The sequence below is a fragment of the Natrix helvetica genome, assembly GCF_964273705.1.
Source record: "Natrix helvetica genome assembly, chromosome: 9".
NCBI classification, from domain to species: Eukaryota; Metazoa; Chordata; class Lepidosauria; order Squamata; family Natricidae; genus Natrix; species Natrix helvetica.
Genome location: NC_138560.1, coordinates 11860263 through 11876544, shown reverse-complemented (window position 1 = coordinate 11876544; position 16282 = coordinate 11860263). Strand labels below are relative to the sequence as shown.

The window sequence follows — 16282 nt, the reverse complement described above, 5'->3', positions numbered from 1 at the left end:
GTGGACTTCAACTCCCAGAATTCCCCAGCCAGCATGGCTGGCTGGGGAATTCTGGAAGTTGAAGTCCACAAGTCTTAAAGTTCCCAAGTTTGGACACCCCTGGTATAGGGTTTCCTGCTTGAGTTGGACTAGGACAGGGCTCACCAACCTTCTGGACCTCAGGGACCACTAAATTCATAAGCTTAAATCCCACGGACCACTAATATAATCTGCCTAATGACTGGCTGGGTGGGCGTGGCATGGTGGTCATGTGACTGGGTGGGTGTGGCCAGTTCGATGTCACTCATGTCGAGGGGAGCCTTGCCAGCCTTTACTCGCCACTCCTTGCCTGCCTCCCCCAGGGCTCCTTAGGGCCCCAACAGGAAGCAGTTGCTGGAGCTAAGCAGCCACCATGAGAAAGAGTTAGCAAAACAGTTGGCTCAGTTCATATTGGAACTGACCGAGAAGGAGGTTCAGCAGAAGCTCCTGACTGTGGACCAAGAGCATAGGCTTTCCAAGCAGAGGGAAGACCTGCAGGGGTGCAAGGCGAGGTGCAGGCACCTGGAGGCTCAGTGGGCCGAGATGGTCAGCCAGTTCCAGAACCTGATGCAGTCCCACTGGAATAAGGCCCTCCGGCTCTTTGCCACCAGCGGTGCTTCCCTCCAGCCTTTGCCCAAAGCCCCACACCAGGAGGCCAAAGCAGACCCCAAGTCAGAATTTCTGCCTCCTCCAAACCACAAAAAAAGTCCCTGAAGGTGGAGACACTCTGCAGCCACACAAACATTCGTTGCACTTATCTGGCCAGTGGGGAGGGGGGGCATAGTTTGAGGACCCCCGATTTAGTACAATATAAAAAGTGCAAATAATTTTTCTGCGGACCACCAACATTTTCTGGTGGATCACCAGTTGGTGAACGTTGGACCTCCAAGGTCCCTTACAATTATTCTGTTATGCAGTAGAATGAGGTATGAAAATTAAATAGAAAAATGTATTTGGGGAAACAGTGTTAAAGACCTCCGAAAACTATGCTGACATGAAGTTGCTTTTATGCACTGTTCTTGAATGCAAGGCCTTCAAGTGGATGTCCCCAACCCTTTTACCAGCACTTGAGACATAATGCATACGTTGCCGCTTGTTTAGTAGAGAGAAAGAGAGACAGATAATCAACTTAGGCAATTTTATATCTAGTTTGCAGCAGGTACTTTATTTCTAGGTATTTATTTGATAGAATGAACCAAGTATTACTAGCAATTCAAGAGTGAAGTGCTGCTTATTTTGCAACAAAACAGGGATACTTATGAAATTGTTGTGGGAAGGAAATGAGGATGTTCTGACTGTTCCTGGATTCTGAATTATAATAAGCAAAGGCATGCGCTTTTGCTTTTCGTTGCATGAATTTTTAGAAATCAGATCTTCTCCATATGGCAGGTTGGGCTGGTTTCAGTCAATTCCTCCAAGATGACGACTACTACTACTACTTCTTCTTCTTCTTCTTCTTCTTCTTCTTCTTCTTCTTCTTCTTCTTCTTCTTCTTCTTCTTCTTCTTCTTCTTCTTCTTCTTCTTCTTCTTCTTCTTCTTCTTCTTCTTCTTCTTCTTCTTCTTCTTCCTAGGTGTGCTAAAGAAGTTGAGAAGATTGAAAGATATATGGGTTAATTAATCGGAAGGGTTGCATCTAATGCAAAAGCTGCCACTTGTAGCTATGTTACTATACCTTAGAGCAGGGTGATCAATCTTTTGGATGCCTGTAGCTATACTTAATTTTCTCACGGGTGGCAGATGAGGCTACAATGGCTAGGACCATGATGGCAAACCTATGACACATGTGCCCAAGTGACATGCAAAGCTACGTTGCCTGGCATGTGCAATCTTGTCTGTTTGTCTTCCAGGTTTGTGGCGCGCACGTGTGTGCGATGATCAGCTGTCTTTCGTGTGTGCAGTAGTACAGAAAACCACCCTGCGCATGCACGCTGGCCAGCTGATTGTCGGGTGTGCATGCATGCCAGAACCTGGAAGTTCAGCTTTTCTAGGGCATGGTCCCTTTGTATGTGTGGCAGTGCCGAAACTTGACCTGCGCATGCGTGCTGGCCAGCTGAACATTGGGCATGCATGCGTGGTAGAACCCATAAGTTCGGCTTTTCTGGAGTGTGGCTCCAACACACCCGTGCGTGATGTTTCCACACAACCTTTTTGGCATTGAGTTTGCCATCACTATGCTAGGATGATCCTATCCGGTATCATACAAATAGAATGATTTTTTTCATTTGGGTTTCCTGGCTGGCTGTGTTTTCCCTAGCCCTGCTAAATCTATATGAAGGTTTAGGTTGCTGTTTTCACGTTTCCTATTATGTAGTCAGGGGTGCTGTTAGGGAGCACTCTGGGGGCCTACCTGTTGCTATGTTCATAGATATTCTCTTGGGTTGAAAGGTACATCTTGATTCACGGTTCCAGCTTTTTTAAGGTAAGAAGAAATATAGATTGCCCAAATGCAATGAACAGAAAGTATTTCCAGCTCAGTTCCCTTCCTAAAGCAGTGTTTCCCAACTTTGGCAACTTTAAGATGAGTGGACTTCAACTCCCAGGATTCCACAGCCAACGCATCTTAAAGTTGCCAAAAGTTGGGAAACACTGTTCTAAGGCATTACATATCTCTGACATTCCTGGTCACTTGATTTTTTTTTTTAATTGTTGCTTGATGGGCTAAGCTTGTCTGAAATGAGTTGCCATCCTTGAGTTTTAGGACAACAAAAAAGATGGAAAGCTTCGTGGGGAATAAGGAATCTGAACCAGAGGTGGGTTTCTACTGGTTCGTATTGGTTTGGGTGAACCAGTAGGTAATTTTTCCTGGGGCACAGAACCGTCAGTGACCCAGGCTGGCCACGCCCCTGAACCAGTTCCCTGGTCTCTGTTGCCGGCATGTTTTTTTAATAGCTTTTCTTGTTCATCGCGCATGCACAGTACAATTTACATTGAACTGTGCATGCACGAGCAATGCACAGCTGGCATGCACGTGCAAAGTGCGAAGTGAACTGGTACCGGTGCCGGTAGGAACCCACTCCGATCTGAACTGCTGGCCAAGGGGGGGGGGATCATCTCTTAAGAGCTTTCTGCTAAAGTGGGTGAGGCTAAAAGCAGTGATAGGTAGATTTCTCTCTGTTTCCTTTTCCTTCCTTCCTTCCTTCCTTCCTTCCTTCCTTCCTTCCTTTCTTCCTTCCTTCCTCTCTCTTTCTTTTTTCTTTCCTTCTTTCCTTCTTCTCTCCCTTTTTCTTTTCCTTCCTTCCTTCCTTCCTTCCACTCTCTTTCTTTTTTCTTTCCTTCTTTCCTTCTTCTCTCCCTTTCTCTTTTCCTTCCTTCCTTCCTCTCTCTTTTTCTTTTCCTTCCTTCCTTCCTTCCTTCCTTCCTTCCTTCCTTCCTTCCTTCCTTCCTTCCTTCTTCTCTCCCTTTCTCTTTTCCTTCCTTCCTTCCTTCCTCTCTCTTTTTCTTTTCCTTCCTTCCTTCTTTCCTTCTTCTCTCCCTTTTTATTTTCCTTCTTTCCTTCCTTCCTTCCTTCCTTCCTTCCTTCCTTCCTTCCTTCCTTCCTTCCTTCCTTCCTTCCTTCCTTCCTTCCTTCCTCTCTCTTTCTTTTTTCTTTCCTTCTTTCCTTCTTCTCTCCCTTTTTCTTTTCTTTTCCTTCCTTCCTTCCTTCCTTCCTTCCTTCCTTCCTTCCTTCCTTCCTTCCTTCCTTCCTTTCTTCCTTTCCTATCCAATGGGCTTCTGGTAAACCAACCCATCAGTCTTGCAAAGGATCCACAGCAGTTCTTTTAAAAAAGTGTTTTTTTAAAAAAAAAATCATGGTAGGGTGATTAGTTCCTTATCTAAAGCTTTGGCTGGGGATCTTGGAAGCTACTTGCCATCTCTACCCATCCCTCCCCTCCCCTCTCTCCCCCAGCACTCCTTCCTCTCCCTCTTTGCATGGGCAATGGCTTGGTCCAAATAACTCATCTTTTCTTTTATTATCTGCCAAGAAAAAAAAAAGCTGCTTATGCAATATCTGCTTTTCTCTTTGTTTGCACGCTTGCCAGGAGGAACTACTATTCTTATTCCTATTACCCGTAAGTAATTCTCTCATTCATTTCTCCTTGCTCCATTGCTTGCTACCGCTAACCATTTTCTTTCTTTGTCACATGAATGTTTAAAGTAGTGCCCCCCCCCCTTTTAAAGGGGTGGTGGTGGTACAGAAATGGTGATGTTGAATGTTGCTGAAATAGAATGGAAATGCTTCAGAACAGGGGAGGGGATGCATTTACAGTGGGAGAGCATCAAGATTCCGGTTAGGAAGCTAGGTACGTCCAGGGTGCGTAATGTGTTCCACTTCCACTGAACCTGTTTTGGACAGGATGAAATCCAAGTCTTGGAAATAGTCTAATTTCTTCCAAAAGAAATGGGGGGAAATGATGCTCCCTTTTCAAATCAATCCAACTGTAGTTACAGTAGCCCTCACACACATCTCCTTATTCCTTAAATGGCATAATTCAGTGTGACCTTCCCTACTTGAAAAATTATCAAAAAGAAATAAAGACCTATACATATATACCTATACCTATACATATACACATGAACTCACCCACACATGCACACAGGATGTCCAATTACATTTCACTTCTATATATGGAGATGAGATCATGATAGAAGAGAATATTTGTAGCACAAATATTCTCTTGAGCTGAAAGCCTTGAATGTTGGGGTCCTTGGTGCTCTCTGATCCTGGTGGATTGCTTGCAGAAGTTTCATTACCAAATTAGGTAATATCATCAGTATTAGCACTGATTATGTTATCTAGTGTGGTAAAGAAACATCTGCAACAAACCCACCAAGCTCAGAGAGCACCAAGGACTCCCCCCGCCCCACCAGATGAGATAACCTCTCTCACTAGAACCAAGGTAGCAAACCAATTAGAGCAGGGGTGTCAAACTCACATCGTCGTGGTGGTGTCACGTTATGTATCAGGACTTTCCCCCCTCCCCCCTTCGCTAAACCAGGTGTGGATGTGGCCAGTGCGTGAGGCATCCGCCCACAGGCCACGAGTTTGACAGCGCTGAATTAGAGATTGTAGCAGGCCTGTGGACATATTGCCAAGCAGGCAATCTAGCACAAACAAAGAGGCAGAGTTCAATTCTCTCTGAGTCACTTGTTTATTCGGATCTGGCAAAGGTGAGTCCTCCCATAAAGCCGAAGAGCCCGAGATGACTTATTCAGCATGCCTTTATACTGTATTCGGTTACACAAACAGGAAGACAGCCATTTGCACGAAAGTAGATAAAAAGCAGAAGCTGCTGCAAGGTCATTGCTTGCCAAGTACATGTTTAGAAAGGAACATATTTAGCAAACCCCTTGCAAACCCTACCTTGTGGTTTTCTGTCTTGTATCTCCTGAGCTATGGACCATTACATGTTATTGCAACTCATTTATTCTCTTTAATTCAGTGGTTTCAATGCAAATATCTTGATCCCTGTAATGCTGATCAACAACACCATGCTTTCGTACAGAAGAGAATATCTTCCCAATCCTCTGATCTTGGAAGCAATTCTTTTCCTCTTCCTAATACTAGGACCTCTGGTGTTTCCGAATGGGACTTATCGGCTCCTACCCTTGGCCGTGTCTGCTTCTCCGCCACGGTTCCACCTTCGGCCATTCACCACTAGCTTTTGTCCTTGGATGATACGCCCCTAGCTGTTCGCCCTGGACAATGGGCCACAGCCCCTCCATCCCATGCGCTTCAGCATGGCCCATTTGACACCAGACTGTTTGTCTTGGGCTTTTGGCCGCCCGAGTAAGTTAACTGTCCTGGGTGGCAAAAAGCCCAGGACAAACCCTGCTTCAGCGAATGGGCCATGCCGAAGTGCATGAGATGTAGGGGCTGTAGCCCATTGGCCAGGTCAAAGATTTAGTGGCATGTCAGCTGAGGAGAAAAGCTAGTGGTGAATGGCCGGAGACAGAACCCTGGTGGAGAAGCAGGCACAGCCAAGAGTAGGAGCCGAAAAGTCCTTGACCCTGGTGTATGTAAGCTAAAGGGCTGACAGTGAGGATCAGCAGGTGACAGTGGGAGCTGGAAGAGCCCCCCCCCTTTTTTTCCTGTTCCAAGAAGGAAAATCACGGAGGGGCCCTTAAATTCTTTCTTTCAAGCACGATGTCATGAGGTCTTCACATTCTTTTCTAACCCTGAGTTTGGCCAGGTTCATTGTCATCTCTACATATGTGGGAAACTGGGAAATTCTCAGAACCTGCATTCTTCTACATTTTCAAGAGTCGAATTTTTAGGAACCAAAATTGCTTTTCCAAAAGGTGCCTGGTCTTTCGTGGGTTTTTTTTTTCCCCTTTGAAAACATTTCGCTTCCATCCAACTTCTAACTGAAGAAGCTTCTTGGATGAGACGTGAAACATTTTCAGAGAAAGAAAGCCAAGAAATTTCAAGTGCCTTTTGGAAAAGCACTTTTGGGACAACCTTGACCCTGGATGATTGACAACGTCCATAAATGTCAAGGAGCATGAGGCTTCCAGAGCTGCTGGTAGTAACTAAAGTAACTTCAAGGACTGCTTGAAATCAGTGTGGTACCTAACTCTATATTTTGCTTTTATATGGGCTCCTGAGAGTAAACAATTTCAGCTGACATGGAAGTATGTGCATCAGAGGTGGTATTCAGCAGGTTCTGACCAGTTCTGGAGAACCAGTAGCGGAAATTTTGAGTAGTTCAGAGAACCAGTAAATACCACCTCTGGCTGGCTCCGCCCCCATCTATTCTCTGCCTCCTGAGTCCCAGCTGATCGGGAGGAAATGGGGATTTTGCAGTATCCTTCCCCTGGAGTGGGGTGGGAATGAGGATTTTGCAGTATCCTTCCCCTTCCACGTCCACCAAGCCACGCCCACAGAACCAATAGTAAAAATGTTTGAATCCCATGACTGATGTACATGCACAGTGAAAGCCTCTTGTTTGAAATAATTATACTGTAAGCTGACTCTTTTTACTGACATCACCAGCAAGGACTTCATTTTCTGAGCATTCTCATTTTAGACTGAACACCCAAACATAATATCCGAATATTTCTGTAGGGTTGCAATAAGATCTGCATCATTTCTCCCCATTCTTTCCCTGAACCAGAAATTCAAAGAGAGAAGGAGAGAAAAAAATGCAGCTAAACAATAAAAATCCCGAGGTACATGGCTTAAACTAAAGAATAAAGCTTTGTGAGCCCTGCATTTTGGCTTTATTTCCCTTGTGTTCTTAAACAATCTCTGTAAGAATTGAAGCAAAAGTTTTTATACAGCTGGGAGCCATGAAAAGCAAATTATGTAAAGTTGACTCTTTGAATGTAAGTAGCCGAAGAACTTGTCCACGCTTAAAATCACATCGGGGGCAGAATCAATAGTATTGAACAGACATAAGTGCTGTATTTCAAGATGAGGCAATGTTATGGCCTCTAGAATATTTTTACAGCCGTAAAAGTGGGCGATTGCACTTACAAAAGAATTAGGGGGTGTATATGAGTTTTGCCTTTTGATTGAGAAATTTGTTACGCTTCTTGACAAGTGTCCCTAACCCTCAGATTCATTTAGCATGTTGTCTGTCAATATGTTTTTAAGAACACAAGGGAAAGAAGCTTCGTTAAAATAATTTTTTAATGCACCAAATAGATACATTCTCAGTACTACCATTCTATGGGGTATTGTTCTCTTCCACTGGAGCTTTTAAGGAAAGGAATATGGTTTCATTCAGAAATCACACTGGTTTTGGTTTAGCATGATGTGCAAATCCATCCATCACAGTTTAAAACTATGCCTTTTTTCCCCCTTGGGCTTTTTGTGCATTGCAGGGCCAAAGTAATCTAATTATGCCATTATTTTATGGACATGAGAACCAAGATTGCTTGATAAATCTTCAATGCAAAACCATAAAGAGAGAGAGAATATGAGAAATATTGTTTTACATGAATAGTGTAATTTAACTGGGCTGATGCCTTTGGATATCCTGAAGCATACAGAAATGAGGAGATAATCTACATGCCTTATTTATCACTTGGCTTCTTGTTACTTAGACCTTAGTGCAGCCTTATCAATAACCTTTCCTCCATCCATTTCTTTGAAGACTGAAATTGTAAGGGTTGGAATCCTGCTATGGAAACCAACTGTAGAATGAATATTAGCTTGGAGGAAAATGTGTGGCTTTTGTCACCTTGAAAATATTTTGTTTTTTTTACAACTATCAGTATATAAATTGCCCTACTTATTTTGTAATACCTCTTTATCCAGGGACATATCCTTTAATCTTGACAAATTGCTGTTAATTAATTGCATTGGGTATAGGCATGTTCACAAAACAAAGGACTCTTTTTCAGATTTCAGATGTTATCAAGACTTAACATTTAAATTTGTATGATAATCAGGGTAGACTCAAAATTTAATAAAGAGAAAAAGGAAATTAGATAGATAGATAGGTAGGTAGGTAGATGATAACCAGATAGATGATATCTAACTACATACATACATAGCTACATATATACATACATAGCTACATACGAATGGTGGGTTCCTACTGGTTTGGACCGGTTCGGCTGAACCAGTAGTGGTTTGGCGGCCTGGGTCGCTGGAACCGGCAGCAACCCAGGCCTGCCACGCCCCCAAACTGATTCTCCAAGTGGCGCCTAGGCGCCGCCATCTTGCTTTTCCCTTCTGCGCTTGCGCAGAAAATTTTTAATTGCACTGCGCATGCATGCGTAGTGCATTTATACATACATAACATATGCACAATATATATTACACAATGCATAATCATGAACAAAGTAAGAATTGTTGATAGAATTGTTCTGACATTCATTCTTTGTGCCACTATTGAAAAATAACATGTCCAAATACTGACGAAGAACAGAGATCAAAAAATTCAATTGCTGCCAATCAGGGCAAATGTATCTTTCCAGTATTGAAATAATACTATTATTTGGGCTATATTCTTTGTGTGAACTACCCATAGCTCTCAGTATGTTAATCACAACCATATGCTAGAGATGTATACTGGATTAGCTCTGTCCAGCACGGCTGCTCTCCAGATGTGCGCATTTGAGTCCCTAGAAATTGCAGCAATAGCCACACATGTGGAGGGCAGCCAGGTTGAAGAAAGCTGGCTTAGAAGATCATGCACTTGATTGCAATTCTTTGATAAAGCAGCAATCAACCTCAACCCTAACAGACAGATAAATTTCAACCAAAATGTAAGAGTGGTAGGACAAGACCAAACCAAATGAGCCAATGTTTTAAATTATACCCCCGGTATTTTTGCAAACATGCAGCATAGCTCTTGTTAAGAACGGTGGGATACACACACAAATGATTGCTTATTAATATATTCCATGTGTATTGGAAGCTAATGTTAGTTTGTCACCCTTACTAGAAACAAGACCAGAGGAGCTAATTCTACTTTATTGTAAAGCTACATTAACAGAATCTTGCAAGTCTGAAATTGCTTCTCTCCCTTGTCTCCTTTACAGTACAAAAACTAGGGAGAGTTTTCTGAGCTGCTTGCCCCACTCACATTCCCCACTCGGTTGCTCTTTATCTGTCCATTCCAGAGGTGGTATTCAGCTGGTTCCGACCGATTGTAGCAAACTGATAGTGGAAATTTTGAGTAGTTCAGAGAACCAGCAAATACCACCTCTGGCTGGCCCCACCCCCATCTATTTGCAGCCTCCCTAGTCCCAGCTGATTGGCTGGGTCTTCTTTTATTGCCCAGCACAGGAGAATGAAGCTGGAAAGCAGGTTGGTGGGGTGGGGTGGGGTGGGAATGGGGATTTTGCAGTATTCTTTCCCTGCCATGCCCACCAAGCCACGCCCACCAAGCCACACCCACAGAACCTGTAGTAAAAACTATTAAATCTAACCACTGGTCCATTCCCTTGGCTGCAGTTTCTTTACCCTGCCCCTCAAGATCACTCCCTCATGCCATTACATAGTTTGAAAATGTTGGCATTATGAAAGTCTTTTTAAAAAAGTAATTGGAGTGTTTTAGGCAGATTACTGAGAAAGAGCCAGTTTGTAGTTGTGATGAGTTAACTGTGCTCTTAATGATGAGGATGAGATTCTGTTAGACATAAATGGACTTCCAGAGTCAACAGGAGGCCTACCTAATCCACCTTTCTGCAGCTTTAGTGGGTGCAGTAAAGCTGCATATATCTGTCCCCATTTTGTAGTGTGGCATTCGCAGATTACCTAGTTCAGATTGTCCAAGATGCCCTTGTGTTCAAGGTCAAAGATCAATCAGAGCTTAAACTTTCAAAAGAGGACCATCAAAACCCAGACTGACAACAACATTGGTTCATGGAGGAACTGGGCAGTTGCTATCTTTCTCCCCTTACTGATCTCATTGGATTGTTGTATAACGCCATTTGAGTTTGGGGGGAGGGGGAGATGAGAGAAATTGAATGAATATATGAATATTTCATGGATAGAAAGACACTACAGAGGGTGGTGAGCATAGCACAAAACATCGTGGGCTGTCTCCTGATACCACTAGATGAGATCGCTAGTGCTCGTTGCCTTAGGAGAGACTCACACCCTGGTCAGGCCTTCATTATCACCCTACCATCTGGAAGGAAATGTAGAAGGATAGGCAACTGCAGAAACAGGCTGAAGCAAATAGTTTTTATCCTTGGGCTGTCAGACTCCTGAACAGAACATGACTCTACAAACATAGTACGATTGACTTGTAGAGCCGGCACGACATGCAATAAGTTCACACGCCTTAGCTGTTACAATGTAATAAGGGTTAACCGGAGAGGCAGTTTCTGTAAGCAAGGCAATAAAGTTTAGGCTAGAAGCAACGCAGAGTGTTTCCTTCCTGCCTTCCTTACAGGATTATCCCTGTAAAGTGGAAAAAACACAACATGAGATTTCTTCCAACAACCGGTTCTCCCAACTGCTTAGAAAGTTAACAACCGGTTCTCCCAAATAGGTGCGAACCGGCTGAATCCCACCACTGCAAGCAAGTCACCAGAATACAACCTGACAGCAAACGGCACTCCTTACTAGCACAGATGTTGTTACCTAGTTAGGGTAATGAAACATCTGCAAGAAAGCAAGCAAGCTCAGAGCACCAAGGACCCTCAATAAATGAGCAGGCTTGGAATTCTGGGAACAATAATTGGGAGAACATGCCTGGGGGTAGGGACCCGATTTGGAAAAAAAATGACATGGCTTTACTTTAAAGCGATTAGACCCATAAAGCATGGTATTGGGACAGGAATTGTGTGGAAATTCTGTTCATTCTGAAGGTGGTTCTATTATTGATAAAATTTCAGAGTGGTCAAGAAGCTCAGCCTCTTGACTTTTAAGGTGTGCACCCACCACAACTTGCTTGAAATGGCTTCTATTATAAGATTAACCCCAATTCTTTTGTCCTCTCTTTTTTTTTTGGCCCCTCTTCTTTTTGTCCTTCAGGGATCTGCTTATAGAGATAATTCAAAGGGGATTGCATAGTGTAACATTTTGCCTTCTTTCATTCTTTGTAATCTTCCACTAGGAAACCTGTCAACATGACCAAAGCCACAATCAACTACCGCAATGAGAAAACGCACATGATGAGTGCAATTGACCAGAGCTTCACAGACCAGAGTACCCTTCAGGAAGATGAGAGGCTGGGATTATCTTTCATGGATACTCACAATTACAACAACAGAGGTCAGTTTGAAATGAATGCATGCTGTCCTGATTCCAAGGTGGAGCGGTGGAATTTAGATTACGGAGCAAAATAGATTTCATGGTTCTTCTGCTGGTGGTACAATGAAGCTAGGATTAGAGTTAGAGTTAAGCTTCTTTGGGCTCTGCACTTGAATTTTATATGTGGGTTTATTTATTTATTGTATTTATTTAGGTATTTATAACCCGACTTTATTATTTCTATAAATAACTCAATGCAGCAAACATATATAATAGTCCTCCCTACTCCTATTTTCCCCATAACAACATTGTGAGATGACTTGGCCTGAGAGAGAGAGAGGGACGGGCCTAAAGTCCTCCTCCAGCCAGTTTTCATGAATAAGGTGAGACTAGAACTTCCCATCACCTGGTGAATGGCTCAAAGTCACCCAGTTGGCTTTCATGCCTAAGGTGGGACTAGAACTCACAGTCTCCTAATGATGACGATTGGCCCAAAGTCACCCAGCTGACTTTCATGCATGGCTAGAACTCACAGTCTCCTGGTTTCTAGCCTGAGGCTAGAAAGTGTTATAAGTGTTATGGCCCGACAGCAGCCAGCAGAGCTGGCAGCAGATTCGGACAGTGAGGAGGTTGGGGAGGAACATGGGCCAGTCCTAGAGTCTGGGGAAGGCTCTGATGAGGGCTCTGTGTTGGAGGCAGAGAGGGGGCCAGGGCCGTCTGACAGTTACCAGCTACCTTCGGAGTCAGTGGTGATGAAGAACAGCTGGAATCTGTTCCCAATGTGTGCATGCACAGAGCTGTCAGGAGAAGGGAACAATTAAGGAACAGAGATTGACTCCGGAGTGAAGACTAAAGGTGACAAGGGGGTGCTGAATGGCCCCTCCCATAGGGAATAAATAGGAGTGAAAGGGGAGTGGTTTTTGCAGAAGACAATTAGTTCGTATTATTAGTGGGAAGCTTTGCTTATCTGAGAGACTCCTTGCCAAGTATTTCCTTGTACAGCATTGCCTCTGGAAGCCGTCGGCCTGGCAACTGTCCAAGGACTGGTAAGGTCTGTGGTTGCAATTTACCCTTGAAAGACTGTTTGCCGGGACTTTGCTGGATGTGAATGCTTGGAATTCACATTAGCCAAATAAAAAAGGGTTTTTTTCTGGACAAGGAGTCTGTTTTGTGATTTGGTGAAGCCTAGGTCAGAACAATAAGAGGGATTGCCTGCCAGGCAGAGGTATCCAAAAAGTCAAAATTGGAGCTACAACAAATGCAATCAAAATCTTTTTTATGTGCATTGCGACATTTGCAAAAAAAGGAGCAGGGCTTTGATTACATGAGACAACACAGTGAAATCCAATCAAGTCCACTCCTTTAACTGCTTACACCTGATGGACAGAATCTTGCCAAACTAAAGCTATCACCTTATAGCCTACCCAATATATCCTGAGAGATTCTAGAGTATGGCTATCCTAAACTTCTTTCCACCATCCAGTTTGGGACTATATGCAATCTCCTGATCTGGCCCCTCTCCGGGAAAGCTGGGCTTCACCAATGTATCCATTGTGTCCATTGTTTCATCATGCATGATTTTGGCTCCCTGTTTGCCTCTCTGAAGGGACATGGTAGCTCAATGGCTAAGATGCTGACCTTGTCAATCAGAAAGGTTGGCAGTTTGGCAGTTCGAATCCCCAGCGCCACGTAACGGAGTGAGCTCCCGTTACTTGTCGCAGCTTCTGCCAACCTAGCAGTTCGAAAGCACGTAAAAAATGCAAGTAGAAAAATAGGAACCACCTTTGATGGGAAGGGAACAACGTTCCGTGTGCCTTCAGCGTTTAGTCATGCCGGCCACATGACCACGGGGACATCTTTGGATAGCGCAGGCTCTTTGGCTTTTAAACGGAGATGAGCACCACCCCCTAGAGTCGGGAACAACTAGCACATATGTGGGAGGAGAACTTTTACCTTTACCTTGCCTCTCTGAAGATTCCCTTGCTGCTAATTTTAGGACAAAATTTCTACTGACAGTAGGATGACAATAGGGTCTCCCTTCCCTGGATTCTGTGATTTAGTGTGAGAGTTAGGTTAAGGGGAGAGAAAAAAAACACACCACCAGTGCAGATTTATTGGTCCTGGATCTCTTCCAATACACTCCTACCTGGATTTTCATGAATTTTAACATGGGTTGGCTCTTTGGCAGTGTTATCAGTTCAAATTGTCAGTGCTAATCTTCTGGGGCTGTGCACACAGTGTTATCTGATAAGGCTGATTACAATTCATACTCTTGTGCTCTCAGCTCACTTGTGCAATCAGTTGATCCTTTATCTTAAAATTGCCATCTCACGTTTTTTTTTAAAGGCTCCCCCCCCCCCATTTACTTCTCTGGCTTCTGCTCTTCTTTGAGTTTGTCCTGTAGTCCTATCTTTAAACATTGGTAAAAGGTTTTAAAGGGTTTCTTTTTCCAGGATCTTTGTGAAAGTGGAAAAAACCTCCTCATTATTTGATTTGTGTCTATCTTGTATTTGTATATTAAGAATCGTTTATATTGAGCACAGATAGTCCTCGACTCACACCAGATCATTCAATGTTACAACAGCACGGAAAAAAGTGACTTATGACTGTTTACGACAGTGGCAGTGTCCCGTTGTCACGTGATCACCTTTTGGTGACCTTCTTGCAAGCCAAGGCAACGGGGAAGCCAGATTCATTTAACAACCATGTTACTCACTTAACAACTACAGTGATTGACTTAACAGCTGCGGCGCGAAAGGTGATAAAATGGAGCAAAGTTCACTTAGCCAATGTTTCACTTAGTAACAGAAGTCTTGCGCTCAATTGTGGGCGTAAATCAAGGACCACCTGCATTAGATGGTATTAAGATAGGATACTGTTGATCATGATATGGTTTTATTATGGTCTATATTATATATACTGTAGATCTGATTTACCAGGACTTTGTATAGCATAAAGTAGACATTTTCACACAATTCATTTGTCGGGAGATGAAAAAAGCTATTGGCCACAGTGCATTGCAGAAAGAAACAAAAAGCAAATGTCCTTTTTGATGCTACTTCAGTCTGATGAAGGAAAATTCATTTTTGGCATTTCTTTCACACAAAAAAAAAAGAATTGTTTAGCTCCAGTTGGCTTAACTAGTCTGGTTTACAAGCTCCCCTAACTGCCTCTTTGCTGCACGTTGTGTCTCCATAACTATTTTGGCTTGGACAATGAGTGTGACTAGACAACTGGTCTTTTGACATTTGTGTATCCTGGGATGTGGCATTCCTGGGAAATCAGTAGGTCAGACAGCCAGGAATTCTGCTGTTTGATCGATGTTTACCTTCTCTACATCAGTGAATTTGAATTTGAATTCAAATTCAAATTCAGTGCAGGGTAATGTTTATTTTTATTTATTTTATTTATTTAGTTTGTCGAATGTGTACAAGATAACAAACATAAGCGTAAACATGGACATGAACAAAGGAAATGAGTAGAAATAAATGGGGACAGTAGGACAGGGAGTTTTGGCATGCTGATGCGCTTATGCACACCCCTTTACGGACCTCTTAGGAATGGGGTGAGGGTCACAGTAGACAGTTTAAGGTTGAAGCAGTGAGGGTTTGAGACTGTAACAATGGAGTCAGGTAGAACATTCCAGGCGTTGACCACTCCGTTGCTGAAGTCATATTTTCTGCAATTGAGTTTGGAGTGGTTTACTTTGAGTTTGTATCAATTGTTCACCCATGTATTATTGAGGTTGAAGCTGAAGTAGTCATTGATAGGTAGGACGTTGTAGCAGACAATTTTGTGTACTATGCTTAGATCAGACCATAGGTGGCGTAGTTCCAGGTTTTCCAAGCCCAAACCTTTGAGCCTGGGGGCATAAGCTGAGATTTGAACTGCAGCTAGCAGTCAGCTGAAGTAGCCTGCAGTACTGCACTCTAACCACTGCACCACCTCGATTCTATAGACTTGATAAATATACTCTGAATACTTGATAAATAGCTATTTAACTTAACTCTTAGAACTTAACTAAGTGGCTTAGATTTCTGCTACTTTGCTTGTAGTGCAAATTGCGTTGCTGCTAATTTTCCCCTCTTCCCATTCTGCTTTATCTGTGCAGGTTTAGGAATGCTAACAGCTTCTCCCCTTAATACACTCTTGCCTAATTAATTGGCACCTGAACCAGTTGGAGTTTGCACTCTCCCCATGTAGAGTCTCCGGCTGCATTTTCTTTTCTCCTGATTCTTTTTTTGCAGGTTCTTCTTTGGGTTCGAATTATCTCAGGCCCTTTCCTGGGTCTTCTCTGCTCCACAGCTTGTCTATTCACATCCCATTCTAGCAATGCCTCCTGCCAACCTTAAGGGAGGGGAGGAAAACTCTCTTCCTGACTACCTACTCTGGCTTCTATTATATTCCTTTTTCTATTACCACCTTACATGCCCATCTGCAGAAGCTTGTAAGGAGCTTATAACATTTCCCTTCCTTTCTCTGCAGGTGCCAATGTACCTAAACTGGGCAGCTGACAGACCACTGCAGAGAAAAAATATTGTGACCTTGATAATTTCAGAGGAGCTCCCCTGTCCACACTCTTGGTCTATCAAAACCAATTTGGGGTGAAAATTGGGTCTAAATGG

General features: G+C 43.3%; 1 protein-coding gene across 4 annotated transcripts in view; it reads left to right on the top strand.

Moving 5' to 3' along the window:
- The window catches only part of PTPRU (protein tyrosine phosphatase receptor type U), a 274199-nt gene that overhangs the window by 174441 nt on the left and 83476 nt on the right, over window positions 1-16282 (top strand). For all 4 annotated transcript variants that reach the window (XM_081962455.1, XM_081962453.1, XM_081962454.1 and 1 more), the window contains exon 15: window positions 11521-11678. In XM_081962455.1, coding sequence (XP_081818581.1) covers window positions 11521-11678 — 158 coding nt within the window. The remainder of the gene's footprint in view (window positions 1-11520; window positions 11679-16282) is intronic.